The 16,525-nt window shown below is 42.3% G+C and overlaps 1 protein-coding gene across 15 annotated transcripts in view; it reads left to right on the top strand.

The window, feature by feature from the left end:
- The first annotated feature begins 233 nt into the window (after nucleotides 1-233).
- Nucleotides 234-16,525, top strand: part of IKZF1 (IKAROS family zinc finger 1) — a 70,297-nt gene continuing 54,005 nt past the window's right edge. For 5 of the 15 annotated variants that reach the window (XM_075744765.1, XM_075744763.1, XM_075744759.1 and 2 more), the window contains exons 1-2: nucleotides 13,969-13,990; nucleotides 15,035-15,088. In XM_075744765.1, the coding sequence (XP_075600880.1) occupies nucleotides 15,049-15,088 (40 nt within the window). In that variant the 5' untranslated portion in view covers nucleotides 13,969-13,990; nucleotides 15,035-15,048. Of the gene's footprint in view, nucleotides 699-1,869; nucleotides 1,989-2,125; nucleotides 2,256-2,599; nucleotides 3,207-13,163; nucleotides 13,186-13,966; nucleotides 13,991-14,337; nucleotides 14,496-15,034; nucleotides 15,089-16,525 lie in introns of those variants that run through there. The other 10 variants (XM_075744756.1, XM_075744761.1, XM_075744755.1 and 7 more) reach the window with 10 other exon arrangements.

Here is a 16,525-nt window from a genome sequence, read left to right as displayed (position 1 = left end):
CCTTAACAGATCTGCTGGAACTAGCTCTAGCCTTGGTAAGCATCACTGGGATGGTGGAGCTGTCCTCAGACTACCCACTGCTGCTATCCAAGCAAGAAACTTGCTGCACGTGAAAGCAGGCTGCCAGCAGCGAGCTCAGTGCTGCCGTGACTATACCGCTAGTAATTCTCAAGGGCGTCAGCCATAAAAGGATCTTCACAACGTCTTCTGGGTCCTGAGAGCTCCTATGAGCTGTTAACAAACTTCAGCGCAGCGACTTGCAGAAGACCCTGAACATCTCACAAGATTTAACTTCAGCAGGCTCAGCTCATGCACATCCAGCAACTTGATTCTGACCTTAAAACTCTTATCAAATGTTTAATGAGAAATCGTGGCTTGCACAGTGTGAAAGCTGTCTTTAAAACTACATGCCAAATCAGCTCCCACGGTAGGCTGGAGCACGCTTGGAGCTGCTGGCCTGTGGGCCCTGCGGCAGCTGGAGCACAGGAGAGCAGCAAACAGCTCCTGAAAGCACCAATCCTCGGTGGAGTGTCTGTCCTTTTACTTCAAAATATCCGGACACACGTATCTGTGGGAAGTTGCTGCATTCCCTTGAGTTCACCAGCTTCTGCTTTTCAAGAGGGTGGTTGGTGAAGCTCTCCCTGCCTGCATTTCCCAGTCTCACCGAGGCAGAGCTCTTTGGGATTTCCTGGAGAAAGGTACTAACTGCTAAGTGTATGGTGGTGCCTTTTGTGGATCTTTGTGTGCATCTTTCTTTTTCTTTCTTTCTTTCTTTCTTTCTTTCTTTCTTTCTTTCTTTCTTTCTTTCTTTCTTTCTTTCTTTCTTTCTCTCTTTCTTTCTAATGCGGGGATGTGATTCTACTGATCAAATGCTCTCATTTCCCTGTATGCAAACCTGCTGCAAACCTGCTGCAAGATGTGGGGGTATTCTGTAATAAATAGGAGGAGAATTTGGCTCTGGGTTTCAACCCTATCAGATCCATAAAGTCTGCTTATAAGTTGTACTAGAAGGAGAGTTCTGCATCCCTGTAAAGACACAGCGAGAAAAATAAAAAAAAAAAAAGTGAGAAGCGCTAGGTATACCTGGTTCATCTTGAGCATACCCAGATATTATCCCAGCCTGTGAAGCACACAGCAATCACCTCTGCAGAGGGAAGGAGTGCCTGAAATAAATCCTCAGGTACAGTCTTGCCATTTCTGTTCTAAAAGAAGCCCAGGTCAGCATTGGAGACCTCATTTTGTTGTACAGTATAAACTTTTAGTAAGTAGTAGACGGTTTCTGTTCGGAAGACCTTACATGTAAGGCAATGCTTACATTTCCAATGTTTACATGCTTGCTTAACTTTGCATCTCTGAATTGTGCCTTTTAAGTCAATTAAATTACTCACATACATAATGTTATGCCTAAATTTTTTTGTAATATGAGAGCCCAGGTAAAGATAGGATGTGAGAAAGGAAGTAGTATTATCCTCAACTTCAAGAATGCACTGAAGCACAGCAAAAATGAGATCCTGATCCTCCACAGAGTGTATATGCACTTAATTCTTAAGCATACAAGTAATTTCCGTCAGGTTCACTGTGCCCTCTGGACTGAAGAGTAAGGTCTGGATTTCAGCGATTGACTCTGCCACCGATTTTATGTAAGTTACTTAAGTTCTCATCCTGCGGCGTTAAATTCAAGTGCTTAAAAAGCGTGGGACACGTTTTGCATGGGATGCGAATGACCGGGCTGAGATAAAGGAGGACGCTCTGACCCCTTTAACCTCAGCTCCGAGGCGTTACAGGTGGATGCCCGCAACTGACGGCATGTGACATCCAGCCGTACCGCTGTGACTGGGTGCTGCCCGCCCTACTGGGAGACCTCAAAGCCCCAGCCCCGCATGAGCCCGGAGCCGGGAGCGCCCGGCGGGGCGGCGCGGAGCCCGGCCCCTCTCCCGCGCCTCCACCTCGGCGCAGCCTGCGGGGCGCCCGCTAAAACACCTCGCCAGGTAAAACCCCTCTGCGGGGGGGGGGGGCCGGCGGCCGCTCCGCCGCCCGCCCGGTGGCGGCACCCGCGGGGCGGGGGCGCCGGCGTGCGCGGGTGCGGAGCGGGGGCGGCCGCGCGGGGTGGAAGGCGGGCGAGAGCGGCGGGGGAGGGACCGGGCGCGGAGCCGCCGCCCGCGGGGCAGCACCGGCACATGGAGCGGCGCCGCGCCGCGCCGCCACAGCTGCCGCCCGCCCCGGCCCCCGCCCCGGCCCCGGCCCCGGTGTAGCAGGTACCGCGGGGCGGGGGGGGGGGGTCCCGGGCGGGTACCTGCCCCAGCCCCCGGGGGCGGGCGGGGGGTCAGCCCCGAGCGGCTGCGGCGCGGGGGTGAGGAGGGGCCGCGCGGAGCCGGCGCTGCCGGGGAGAAGTTGCCGGGAGCGTAAAGTGGGAGACTGCGGAGCCCAACAGGCAGGTCCTCCCATCCAACCCCATCCCACCTCATCCCTTTCTTCCCCTCCTCCCGTCCCACCCGCTTTTTCTTTTTCTTTTTTCTTTTTGCTTTTTCTTGCTTCTTCTTTTTTTTTTTTTTTTTTTTTTTTTTTTTTAAATTTGAAATATTGCGCCGTAGTTTGGGTGTAATCCAGGCGGTTTGGAGCGCTTCCTTAAAATTTCAGAGATGAGTGGCCGTAAGGAGCCGGCCGAGAAGGGGTGTTCGTTGATTCAAAGGGGAGGGAAGCGGCGGGGCGGTGGAAACGTTGTCCCCACGCCGGAGCGGGTGCGGACCGCTCTGTTTTCGGCTCCTCCAGTCAGCTACAGCACTTCGGTTCATTCAAAGCCCGAGTTCAAATTGCTTGCGCCTGTAATTTGCAGAGGGAAGGCAGGTATGGAGGTTGTAAAAGCCATTAGGAACTTGTAAAATTAGCAGCCCCTGCGCGCTTTGAGGGGAACGGCGTTAGAGAGAAGTTGCTGACTTCCGAATAGCGGTGCCACCAGAAGTTTTTCTTATTGCGGTACAGCCTGTCGCAGCTGGAGGTTTTCTTTCACCCTGCTCCGCAAAGTTACCCTCTTTGTGAAGGGACGGGTTTGCTCTGTAGTCGTTATTAAAGAAGATGCGCGTAGTTAGAAACTGTGTGTGTGAAGAAACGACTTCCCACTGCCGCAGTCGATTCTAAGGAAACTTTTAATTTTGTGCTTCAAGAAACCTGATTACTTCTTGGATTACTTTTCTACCTTGGTCTAGAAGGTATGGTAATGCTGCCAGATGTTGTGCAAAGCATTCTGCTTCCAAAATTGTTAAAAGTTAATAATACTGTGTCAGAAAAAAAATGTAGCTTATGATTGCAAATTATCTCAAAAAAGTGATGTTTTGTTGAATGCAAGAATTTTCAGACCAGTATGGCCACTGGCTTAAGCTATGTAAATTATTGTAGAGGAATATAATGTTGTTTCTTTTTTTCTTTTTCTCTTTTATTTCCTTCCTTTTTTTCTTTTTTTGTTTTTTTCCTTGCACTGAGTCTACTCACACGTATAAGTGCAAGTAGTGTTTTCAAAGGACTTTGTGTGGGGATCAAAAGCTAGAATGAGAGCTTCCTGACTAGGTATTTTTCTTTTCAATAGCTAGATGCTACCAAGGTTACATCCAAAGAAAACCCCAAATTAACTAAATGAGGTATCTAGTCCTGATTATATTTCATGTATTCACCTTAGCAACTCATTTGCTGGATTGTAATAGTCTAGTTTTAAAATTGGAAGCTGTAACGCATTGTAAGGGCCAAATCCTTTAAAAGACGCACTCTTTTAGCTTCAGTTGACTGCTCCCATCAGTTGTAACTCACATGCATAGTGGAGTACCATGTAGTATGACTCTCTGTTAAACTTTATAAATAATCATTGAAAGGTAAAGAAAAAGCATATTAATTTATTGCGTTTAGAAAGAAGTACTAAAATTCCTTCCAAATACTTGGAAAGACTTTATCTGAATCAACTAAGCAGGGACACATTCTGGGTGGCTTGCAGCACTGCTCTCTCGCCTTGCTAGTGGATTGCATAGTTTAAGGTGTTCAGAGACTTAATGAAATAGAAAAATTAAAGATGGCATGGCTTTCTTATATGCAAATGTAGTCACTTCTGAATTTTCCAAATTTTTGCCCTTAGGTAACTTTGTTTATTCTTCTCTTCTCTAATGAGGAAAATTGTAAGTCAAAAAAGTGAGAATGGATTTGCTCATGTTACCGTGAAAATGCCTAGAATTCTTCTTTATGGGTTAATATAACAATAGCATACAGTAGTTCATACTATGTCCCTTTTCCAAAAGGGGTCATCGCTCGCATGCAGAAGCTTCTTTCTAATATTGAAGTGCTCTGCTTTGATTTTTAACTCATAAATATTTGTTTTAAAACTGAATAAAAATACAGGATATAATGCTTAGACTGCCATATATTCCCCCCCGCCTCCCAAAGATACCTCAGTTCTCAGCAAAGCACTATCAAGTTTAGTTTGATGGTCATATGCCTTACTGCTTTATCAAAGCCTTTGAAACTGCTGCATATGCACATGAGAAACTAAGTGTAGACCAAGTGCAAGACCAAGAACTCTTAAAATGATAGCTGTCCTTCGCAGAACTGCGTGGGGGAAGTGTCCAAAATACTGCAGAGCTCTGCACTTTCCTAAGTTCATGTTTCTGTTATCCCAGACTTGCTTCCAACCTTAAAGATTTTCTCACAAATTTTAATATTGGTGACTATCTATGTGCTCCTTTTTGTTTGTTCTTTTTTTTTTTTTTTTGAGTAAAGCCTAAACTCAGAACTTGATACACTGCAAGTCAAAACACCCCATAAGAAATAGAAATCATATCCCCAATAATAAAGTAAATTTAAGATAAAAAGCCAAGGAGAAGGCAGGTTTATCCACTGAGTGAGAAGACCGACCAGACTGAAATCAATGGAAGTCCAATACTGGACATTCTCAAGAGCCAGGATTTCCAACCTAATGCACCAATACCTGCAAGAGTCCACTGCCTCCTGGGTACAGCTTCCAGGGGAAGCAACAGGAAAGCAGAGGCGTAATGTGGAATTCTACAGACTGTCCTAATTCAGTCAGGAAGGACTGGTGGATCCCAGTAATTAAACAGAGATCACTAATTTCTCTGGCCCAATGAAGCGATGGGCAGACAGGGCAGAAGACTCTTCGCTCTTTGCCCTTCATGCTCCCAGTAACTGGAGCAGGTTAGGTGCTGATGCTGTGTGTATCATTTACCCCAGCTGAGTATTTCTCAGGGTGGCTACCTAACTCCAAGTGAGCAAAGTGACTTGATGTATTTTTAGTAGGTCCCATGCTCAGGAGTTGGAGTAGAGAGAAAAGGTTGTCTTACACCTGTGACTTTCCACCTCGGCTCCCGGCTGCCAGTGCTCATCCCGGCAAAGGTCTGGTTGCGTGTTTTGTTACATAAGCATGAATGACATCTTTGTCATTTCTGTTAGATGCAGTGCACAATGCAAAAAATGCAATAGTCTCCATCTTGGCGTTATTGTAGCAGTTTTCCTTTCCCTTGTGGACCTTAATACCAAAAACCTAGTTTGCTTGCCACTTCCACTGCATAGCAATGCAGAAATGTAAGTGGAGAATCAATCCACAGAGTTTTACAACAATGCAAAACTTGTTTCTCATCATTAAAATCGGATAACTCCAAAAGGAAGCCAAAAACATTTCCAGACGTATTTTATTTGAATTTAGGTACTTTTTACACTAACGCCACAATCTTGCAGAAACAAGGAAATGGGTCCAGTCTGTATTTCAGCAACAGAAAACAAGGGCATAATGAATCGTATGCTGTTCTGGCAAATCATTTTTGGCAACTTTTTCTTAAAAAGTCCAGAGGATATCAAAAGTCATGGATCACAGCCTAATTGTGTGGCTCTTTGTCAGGAAAAGCTTCCACTGAGGACTTGTGGGATTTTTTTTTCCTGTTTTATGTGCAAAAAGAGTGGGTCCATAGTGAATTTTATTGTTTTTGAGTCAAGATTCACATATGTACTTGATTATATTTTGACCAGTCATTACTTTCTACTATTATTAAAAGTAATAGAATTAGACCAAAGAAAACATAATAAAGTAGTAAAATGTAGCGTAGCAATAAGGGGATCTTTGGAAAAAGTTGTCATCCTTGTGAGTGTAAGGTGGGATGTGCTGATGGCACTGTAGTGGGCTCCCCCGGAATTCCCCTCCCAAGCAACAAACCCCACTTTTCTAGGAAGTATAAAATCACACAGAAAGAAAGGTTTGGGAACAATTTTTTCTTCTCAGAATCCTTCCCTTAAAAAAAAAAAATAAGAAAGGGGAGGGGAGGAGGCTGCACTGCTGGACAAACGCCATTGGGTTAAGTGCAGTTGCTAGATACCTTCAGAAGGATACCGGGAATACATTACGTCAGTTGAGGAGTGGAAGGTAAGGGCTCTCATCAGTTTTCTTGGGACTATGATTCTTTGGGAAGCATTTTTAAGTGCTTGCAACTCAATGCAAGAGTCAAAAGAGGAAAGACCTATTCCTCACTGGTATTTTTTTCTGTAATCCAAAGATTGGGTTTTTTCCCCTGCTGGAGGGGAACAGCATTTAGAGATGAGTGTGAACTGCATCTGAGGCAAGATAGGCAGCCTCGGTCTTGTCAGCTTTATGGCAACTTATAAACAGGAGGCTATTTTAAATGCATTCCACTCATCCAAAGTAGCTGCAGGAGTTTTACCTATTTTATCTAGTGGCTATCCAGCAAAACCAACTGGCTTCTGCTGGGAAACTCCCTGCTTCCAAGGTCAACTGTGGTTTGTTGTCTATACATAAACATAACTACAACTTGGAGTCCACAAGAGTGTTGTTTGCTCCCTAAATTTAAATGGAATTTTGTTAGCCCCCAGGGGTATGTTGTGATGCGTCTTTATTAAAAGCCCTGCCTTACCCTTCTTATTTAAGACACACCTTCCTCCATGCTTTAAGTTAGTGAACGAGACAAGATTGCAGGGTTTCTTTTGCACTGAGCGGGTCACTACCAACGCAGTGTGGTGACTGCAAAAGTAGATTCTAGTCCTGAAAAGATACATGCATGTTCTTAGCTTTATTTGTACCATTGCAGATTCATGGGGATAGATAGGACAGTGCAGGTTTGGGACCTGCATGGCATGCTCATACTTCTTGTATAAATGCCTCAAAAGGCCATGCAGACTGCAGTTATTGAAGAGCAGTCACACTGAAATTGTCGTATTTTTTTTAAGCAATGGGAACTGTCTGCTTCTTTAGCTTATTTTGAAGTGTATTTCATGTGAAAGATTCACATTTCTTCTTCTGATCCCAGTTGCTCTAGCTTTCTCAGTAAAAGAGAAACTTGCTCTGTAAGACAGATCTGATTCCCCGCTGCATTGCTTCATTTTTCCGCTTGTGTCAACTCACTGAGAACAGTGGAGCAATTGCAATATAAAGCTGGAATTGTCCATAGTGGATCGGGTCCAAAATATTTCCAAAAGCAGAGTGAGTTAACTGAAATATTTAGTGTGGAGAAACTTGCTAATTCATTTCAAATATAGTAATTTTAGGAGTTATTTTTAGGTTTATTTGCAGGGGCGGGGGGGAGGAATCACACAGATATCTAATATGCTTATTCGGGCTGATAATGTCCTTTAATAATCCGTAGCAGCTTGAACAGTTTAAAGGGAAATTAGGAAGCAATTCTGTGATCATGAAGCAGAGTTACTGAAACCTCCTATAATTTGGACAAATAGACTACTGATATTTTGTTGGGGGTACTTGGCAATAGCAATTCTAGACATAAAGGGATCCTTTTCTGTTTTCTCTGTTGCATATGTAGATATGCTGTGTGCGGGCCATCCTATGCTTTTTAAATCATATATATATGTGTGTGTGTATATATATATATATGGATACAAGAAGTACAGTTTTGCATCTGCTGCTTGCCTTCTCTCAAGTGAGAGTCCTGGAAGAATATCGAAGAGCTCGGTTTGGCCACTTGAGACTGTGCTGTGTTCTTAGATTGAGTGCCTTAATTTACACACCTCACCTTTTTTTAGTCAGTTTATTTATATGATGGAAATGTGTGCATTTTCTTTGTCATGGTGAATTTATTCCACTTTTCTGCTTGATTTTTAGTGAAGAAAGGTGACAGAGTTTAATGAGTTAATAAAATGTGGCCTTAATTAGGAAAATTACCTTCATATTTTTCTCATATTGTGGAAACATTTTGTAATGACACTGGTTGCAATTCAAAAACTTGAAGGAAGAACCTTTTTCATATTTGCAATGATATCAAGTCCAGTAATTTGCATACAAAGTCAATGAAAGAATAGATTATTTTTTTATTATTATTATCTCCTTTAATGATGAATCTAGTTCAAACACAGTAGAATGCTAAGAAGAGTGCATATGGAAAACACATAAATGCATACAAGATGCACTTTTTATCATTTGTCAGTGCTTTGAAAAAGAATTCCAAAAGAACTGAGAATTATGTAGGATCTGTGAGACAACTTTTTTACGCCCTCACAATTGTTCACTAACACGGAAATTAATTTTACATGTGCCAGACATATAAATGTTTCACATCTGCACTGTTAGCAGAGTTCTTTTCTTAATCTTGTGTGTTGAATTACAGTGCTTCCTTCATTTTGCAGGCAGGAGCTCTCCATTGAAATTTGACTGTATGCTCATAATTGTATTGTCAATTCATGTAGTTAACCAGAATTTACACTAGGCAGGAATAGAGAAATGACTGAATAAACTAAACATCTCCTTAGACTTTGTTGAAAATGCTGAATGTGGAATTAATGTAGAGGGAGAGAAATTGATCCACTTAGTTTTAACCTTTTTTCTGTTTTAATGCAGTCCTTTAAAAGACCTGGAGGTTTTTTTTAAAAAAAAAAAACAAAAAAACCAAAAACCAAACCAAAAACCAGAAATGGAAGGACACTGAAGTGGTTATTATGACTCTCAGTTTTTAGTTTTCAGAAAGGACCACCCCTCATCTTTGTAGTTATTATTTACATTGAGCTGTGTGATGAGGCGGAAATTAAAAATAGAATTAAAATGGTTCTAAAGTAGAGTCATTCACAGAGATTGTGAAGTCTGGCATATTAAATTACAATAATAAAGCTAATTATCAGCTGCTTGCTGAGACATTGGACACTTTTAATTAAAAATAGTTTTTAGGATTCTAGCAATTTTCTTCAAGTATTTCCACTGGTTGTGCAATACATACTACCTTTTATTCGTATTTAACAGCCTTCCTGTTGTGTGTTCAGTCGTATGTAGCGCATTTGTATGCAAAGTTAAAAGTCTATTAAAAAAAAATAGGTCTTTTGTTTAAAAGGAAACTAAATGTTAAATACTTTACAGGAGTGTCTATTCATCTTGTCTCTTGGTTGTTGGTTCAAACTCATGGACTTCAGTGGATGCAAGAGGCTGGGTTCAGCTAGGTCAATACCCTCTGGTGCAATTAGACATTCAGCTGTGTTATCATTCTGCAAGTAGATGTAACTCCCAACTTAAAACCAAAAAGACTGATGACACATATATGATGATACATATCACTCCTAACCTGTTGTTAATGTGCAAATTCTCCTGTCAGGTACGTTAAGGGCTATAGGTGTTCAACTGTACTTCAGGCTGAAGCCTGGTTTTGCTCAATTTATTTATTAAACTCCTCTTTATACGTCGTGGGTGGCCGAATCTAGGACCCATTTTAGGAGCTTTGCTTCAATTCAAGTTGCAAAGTGGGTTGGGGTTTTATGTTTTTTTGGTTGTTGGTTTGGATTTTTAGTTTGCTGAAGCTGCAGCCTATGTGATGAGGAGCCAATGAGACATGTCAAAAACCACAGGAGGAGAACACAGAAGAGCACCCTGTTAGGGCCGGCTGCCCCAATGGCCTGAGCGAGTGGTCCCTTGGCCTGCTGAGGGGCTGCTTGCACAAGCGAGGGTTGCGAAATCAGCCCTTTCCCCGTGAGGGCTGTGGAAGCAAGGCTGGGGTTTGCCTCTGTGCCTTGTTGGTTTTATCACAGTTAACGCAGAGCTGCTACCGCTGAGGAAAGCGTGTTCCCCTCTCTTTTTATGTTTGCAAAAGCACCTGCAGAACACCAGGTCCCTTGTAGAAGGTTTCTTCCTCGCCCCCAGGCTTCGTGAGTGCTCATATTTTCTGCTTTGAGGTTTTGTGGAAAAGTGTACCTGCCCCCGCAGGGTGTACTCAAGACAGAAGTGTTCTTTCAGGGACCTTTCTGTCTGCACAGCAAGGCTGCACCTACAAATAGTCAGGAAACATGCAGCTGGACGTGGTGTACATTTGTGGACTCCTTGCAGCACCAGAGTTAGAGCTAGCTGTAGGTGGAAGGCCAGCTTTGAGTTTAGGTGTGCTGGTGGTCTAAGTCCAACATGGCTCCACAAATGTCACAATTTGTGATTTCATTTCCACACCATAAGTGAGGTCCCATAGTGCTGAGGGTGAAGCACATGTTGTCTCAGAGAAGTCAGTACATATGCGGCTTGGGAAACAAAGAAGAAAACAAAATAGCTAGTCTTTGGCATTGGATTAGGTCATTCCATTGAATTATATCAGTGGCCCAATCTTGTGATCTTTTAACATCCTAAGAGAGCAGGGTTTGTAGAAGGACTGACATGCTTACACGTTTGTTTGAATTGATCAAACGCTGTATAAATGCTAAGCCTTCATTTTCTTGACAAGGAGGTTTACTTTTGAATTTGCATTGTAAAACAGGAGATGAAATAATAAACCAAGACTTGCAAATAATTAATTTGCTGTATTCTGAAAGATCAGAAAATCTTGACCTTGCAATGACTTCCTCCTATTTACACCCGGAATCCTAAAAGGTCCCAAAATCCACTTCTGGTTGTAATTGAAACTAGGTGTAAATGGAGCAGTAACTCAGTGATTCACGGGGTGTATTTTGATACATACTTAAGACATAGCACAAGTTATATTGTAGAGAGAGTTGGAAGCAGGGAAATCAGTCACATTTAAATTTTCTTTGGGCTCAAGACCAAATCTAGACAAATGCTGAGTAACTTTACTCCAAAATTTTTGTGTGAGCATGGTCAGTTAGGTGCTTTCTTATTTAAAACAAAATCAACATAGCTTTTCAGGTTTTTTGTGTTTTGATTATTAATCAGCTTAAGATTGAAACATTCAATTCTTTTTCCAAAGCATTATGCTATCTTCATCTGTGAATCTGGTATTTGGAGTTTGAAGAGGAAAACGTACAGGTTAGAGTTCTGTGTCTGAAAAGACTTGAAGAAATAGTTTCACCTATTTTGAAAGGAGCTATTTGGATTCCTAAACAGAAGAAATATCTAATATCACCTAGGTGCTGATCCCTTTCCTGCTATAAATGAGAGCTACACACGTTCAGCATTTGAGAGCAAGATTGCTTCGGTCAGCTACCCACCCAGCTTTTGATTTCTAACTTCAGGCTCCTAAATTAGCTGCTAACCTAAATAGATGTGACTGCATTGAAGACAGTGAAGTCATAAACACTTCTTATGTTAGTGATAAATTCGATTCTGTAGATACAACTTACAATGAAAAATGGCAAAACAATTCTTTTTTCTTGCCAAAACAAACAGTTATTTAGAGTCTCATGTCATAAACAGTTCTAAAAAAAAAAAAAAAAAAAGTGGTATTTTAGATAAATCTTTGTAAAGATCTATTAATTTACAAATTGATATCAAGTAGATACTTTGGTGCAAATCCTAGTATCTGAACATAGGGCTCTCTTGCTTTCTGGGAAGTCAGTGACAATGTTTCTGTTGATTCTGGAGCAGAGGAGGAAAGGGGAGGAAAAACAGGGCATAGTTTCCTATTCATAGATTTACCATACCAAAGGCAAAGAGGTAAATTCTCCTCTTAGCATGTAAAATTTAGCCCAAGACATGTTATTCCCAAGTCCATTGTGAAAAACCTTTTAACGGTCACAGAGGCAAACCCAACACATTGCTGTCATTGCAGAATTGGGGGTGGGGGGTGTCCTGTCATGTATTCTTTGCTGATGCAGACCCTAAGCTGAACTGGGATTTCATTAGTATTTACCAGATACCACAGGACGCTATAGTGTTAGAGTACAATTTTCCCCTGGGAGGGATTCAAAACATCCTTTGGGATTTTTAAAAGTTCCTTTTTTTTTCTCTTTTATCAATTTCCATAGTGCTTGTGGATCTTAATCTACATCTAGGAACCATGCTTAATTGTTCTAAATAATCATTAGAGGAAAAAAATCTTTCCCTCATCACTTTTCCGCCAGCTCTATTTTCTCTCCATGCTTCATCCTTGGGAAATGGATCAGTTCTGATGAATATCCTAAAATCACCTAATTCAAGGATAAACCCTGAAGTCATCTCTTTGAGAATTGAGGGCATCTGTTTCAGGACAGGCAGTCATCCAACTTCACAGAAAGCAAGCCTAGGAGTATTCCACTAAAAAACCCCAAAAAACAAGCCCCCCCCCAAAAGAAAACCAAACTGTAGTCCAGTTCACGTCCATTTAAAAGAAGAAAAAAAAAAATCTGTACTCTAGTTTACCTCTCCGTTTAAGAATTGGGAAGTGTTTTCAAACTGAATTCTGCCTCGTGGCAGGAAGGAGTACAGCTGAGAAGTGTGCTGCTTAAGTTGCAGAAATGCTGAATGTAAGGCTTGTCATGCCAAAGGCAGGTAAATTCAGGAACACAAAAATAGAAGAAATTTCCTCCTTTGCCACCTCCTCCCCTTCTCACTCCCAGTCCTGTTGAAGCCCTAGCAATAGGGAGAAGGCAGGTGCAGTTGGAATAAAGTGCCTTTCACGAGTATGGCTCCCTTCTGGTGGGTATTTTCTTGGGATGTTTTCTTTGGTTGATTGGCGTTCACTGTACTCTGTGGAAAAATATGTAGTAATCAACTGATTAATATTAGCCAGGTGACCCTGGAAGGCAGTAATAGATGCACAGACATTTCTTTTTTTATTCCTTTGTGTTCAGTCATGCTTGCAGGAGAAATAAGGGACTATACCGAGCACTTGTACCATACCACCTGCCATAAATACACCATGTTTCCAGTAACTGAGCAGGCTACCATTATAGGGTTTTCCCTCCTGCAAGAGAAGCTGCATTTCCCACTGACTATTTCATTAAAAACGGACCTATTGAAAGCTCTTCAGTCCCATAGGAACTGATGCAAATTGTTGAGTGGTAGGTGGCTTTTTGCGTTTTGCATGGCTGTAGTCATTTCTGAGAATTATATATAGACATTAAACAAATTGCTTGTCTGGAATTAAAGTTTGAGAGCAGAATAAAGCGAGACAGAGCTTTATTGGATATTAAGCAGTGCTACGGTACATGTGCAACAGGCAGAATGCTCTGCAAGAATACCAAACTTTTTTTTTTGCAAACTGCATAGACCAGAGTCTGTTCCCCAACCTATCCCTCTGCAGTCCTGCAGTTTACAGGCTCTCTTTTTGCAAGTTGAGCATGGACCTGGTGAGGGAAGCCACCTTTTGCAAGGGCGGGGGGGGCGGTGTTGGGCAGCGGGGGTGGGCAGCAGTATATTGGATCTCAGATGTACTGAGGGCATTCAGAAGCAAGTAAGGAGATCATAAAACTTATGAAATTAATAAATATGACCATGGCTATTCGCTTTCCCACTGCAGCTTATTGGGTAGCAGTTTCAAGATTTTTTGGGGGGGAGGGGGAAAAAATTATCGAAGTTGGGCTAAAAAGGTTAGGATTAGGTTTGAATCCTTTCTGTAGGAACTCAAGCCACATCCTCCTCTACTTCCAACCCTCAAGAAAATGCATCTTCTTTAGTTCCAGGAAATGGGGTTGTTGAGGCAGGTATCTCGGCAGCAAAGACCCAGCTCCTCTGCTTGGCAGGATGTGAAGCCAGCCACACCAGCTAAAGATGTGACCTAGCATACCATGGCTGAACAAAGAGCTTGTAGGCTTTTTGTCCCATCCCCACCTGAAGCTACCTCAGCCGCCCACGCCATACTTCAAGGTGGGGACCAGGTTGTGCTGGTACTACCTGCTCCAGCAGCACATCTATTATCCAAGGGGCAACCAGCTGTCTGCAACCGGTGCTCGAGCCCTGGGGCCTGCAGGGTTCCCTTCCGACTGAAAACCTGAATTTTATTTCTACCCCACTAACCCTCCACACGCTTCTCCCTGGTGCTTGTGGTCACTGTTTGCTGGCTCCTCAGAAGATGGTGTGTCGCAAGCGGAGGGCAGGAGCTTCCCGGTATCGCTCACCACGCCGTGGAGCCAGCCATCTGTCAGCAAAACAGGAAGGCATGGGTTCCCTTTCCCTCCTGGGCTCGTTTCGCTATTTTCGGGAGCTGTACTTCTCCCCCGCGCAGCGTCGGGCTGGTCTAAAGGAAGGGCTCCCGGGCGAGCGAGGGGCCGAAGCCTGAAGCTGCTGCTCTGCCCATCTGCCGCGGCTGGAGGTGTATTCATTATTAATGGAGGTAGTGGCGGTTGCTGCTCAGATATGCAGCCCTGCCTGGGTAAATGAGACATTCTTCAGCAAATTGCTTCGTTTTTTGATTGCTGATTGTACGCGTGTCACCAAGCTGACTCAAGGTTCATCGATGCATGCTCAGTAAATTAGAAAGAACATAACTATGGATCAACCAAGAGAATGAATTCTGTGCCTACAATGACCCAGGGCCATTTAATTTTCTGCTTAATTTTGTTGCAGTCAGTTTGCATTTTGGGTTATTATGCAGTAGGAAATTAACAATAAATAACAAATTTGGTCCTCCTGTGCTTGTAATGATATTTTTATAAATCTTTGTAATGCTGTTTTTAAAAGGATCAAGGTCTGTGCCAGTCTGATACTCCAGCAAGTATGCAGGGAGGAAATAAAGAGAAAAATACATTATTCTTCCCAGATAATCTTATAGTTAAATAGCAAAGGGGTTTTTTTTTTTTTCTTTCCCCTTCTTTCTCCTTCTGTGTGTGTGTGGGGTTGGTGGTTTTTTTTTTTTTTCTTTTTATGTGTGTGTTATTTTGCATTAACTTAAGGCTCTTCCTCTCTTCTCAGATAACTTGAGGAAAATGGAAACAGATGAGGCTCAAGATATGTCCCAGGTTTCAGGTGAGGTCCTTAACGAATACTCCTACAAAGAAAATCCTAAATTTTTGCTCATCTTTCTAGCACAGTACAATGTTTTTCTTGTTGTCAATAAAATTGCTTTGGATGTTTTTTAAAACCAGAGAGGGAATTGAGATATAATTAATTATATCACTTGATATCAAGCCCAACAGTGCATGGATTTTTTAAAAGGAACTGGGTAAATAAAGAAGTCGAGGGAATATAGAAGCGTAGATGTAATTTTGCATTAAACCTGTGGTAGTGTATCCCTGAAGCATGGTCAGGTGCACATTTACACTCTTTCTTCTGGGGGCAAAATTCTGATTGTTACAAAATAAATATAGAACAAACAAGGTTCACCAGGTGGGAGGGGGCAAATACTAATTAAAAGCAAACAAACTGTATTTACCACATAGGGTTATTTGAGTTTTTCCAGAGCATTCAGTTTTACTTATAAACATTTTTAAAAAGAAAAAGACTCATTGACATGAGACTTCATGCTTGTAACTGTTTTTGTCCAACATGATAATATTTAAAAAAAAATAAATTAAACAGCAGAGAAGTTAGGTTTCTAAAATTTGCCCTGTAGTGACACGGATAGGATATTGCAGTCTTACTCCATGTTGATATTCCCATGGAGGGGTTTTATTCTTAACTTCCTTGCAAATTGGTTCCTTAAAAAATTGGCTTAGCAAGATAATACGTATTCATACCGTTGTGCCTCTGCAGTTGAAAACGAACAAGTTATTCTCTTTCCTAGTTTCCCTAATATGTTGGCAGCTGCAACGGTTAATGGCTTTCAGTTTTCACTTTTAGTGTTCAGCCTGGAGCACGACAGCCCGTCACCGAGGCCGCTCCCGGCAGGCACCTGGGTGTGCGGCTCTAGGGCACTGCCGGCTCAGGACATGGAGGCCAGCTATAGGAGACCATGAAGGTCTGGGTACAGTTTGTGTGGCTAGGTCACTGGGTTTTCCTGAAATATATGAACACAATTTTCTTTCTCTTCCCCCCCCCCCCGCTTCTAAAAATTGGAGGAGTTGAGGGGTTTTCTCAAAAATTGGAACTCAGAACTTTTAGTGTCAGCTGAAAGTTGAAAATCAAAGACATTTTCCATCTGAAAGAACAACAACAGAATAATTCTTCATGCCAACAGAAGATTTTCAGTTATGTTTAATATAGGGAAGTTACTCCTAGTGAGCCCTGTGGAGGCACTTGCGCTCTCCTCCTCAGGTAACAATTTTAAAATTGTAACTGGATATACTTACACATCAGTGTTTTGTTGCATGCTGAAAGAATTTGTAAATGAAATAAAACCTGTCCTATACATGCCACGCGTGGCCCTAGCAGAAAAAGCAGTGGGGTTTTACACCTTTACGCAGATAGAGCGCTGTGGACCTGCTCGGAGAAGTGAGAAGCGCCCTGATTCAAGCCCAGCTCCTC

Source organism: Balearica regulorum, chromosome 2, assembly GCF_011004875.1.
Source record: "Balearica regulorum gibbericeps isolate bBalReg1 chromosome 2, bBalReg1.pri, whole genome shotgun sequence".
NCBI lineage: Eukaryota > Metazoa > Chordata > Aves > Gruiformes > Gruidae > Balearica > Balearica regulorum.
This window is presented reverse-complemented; position numbering and strand designations above follow the sequence as displayed.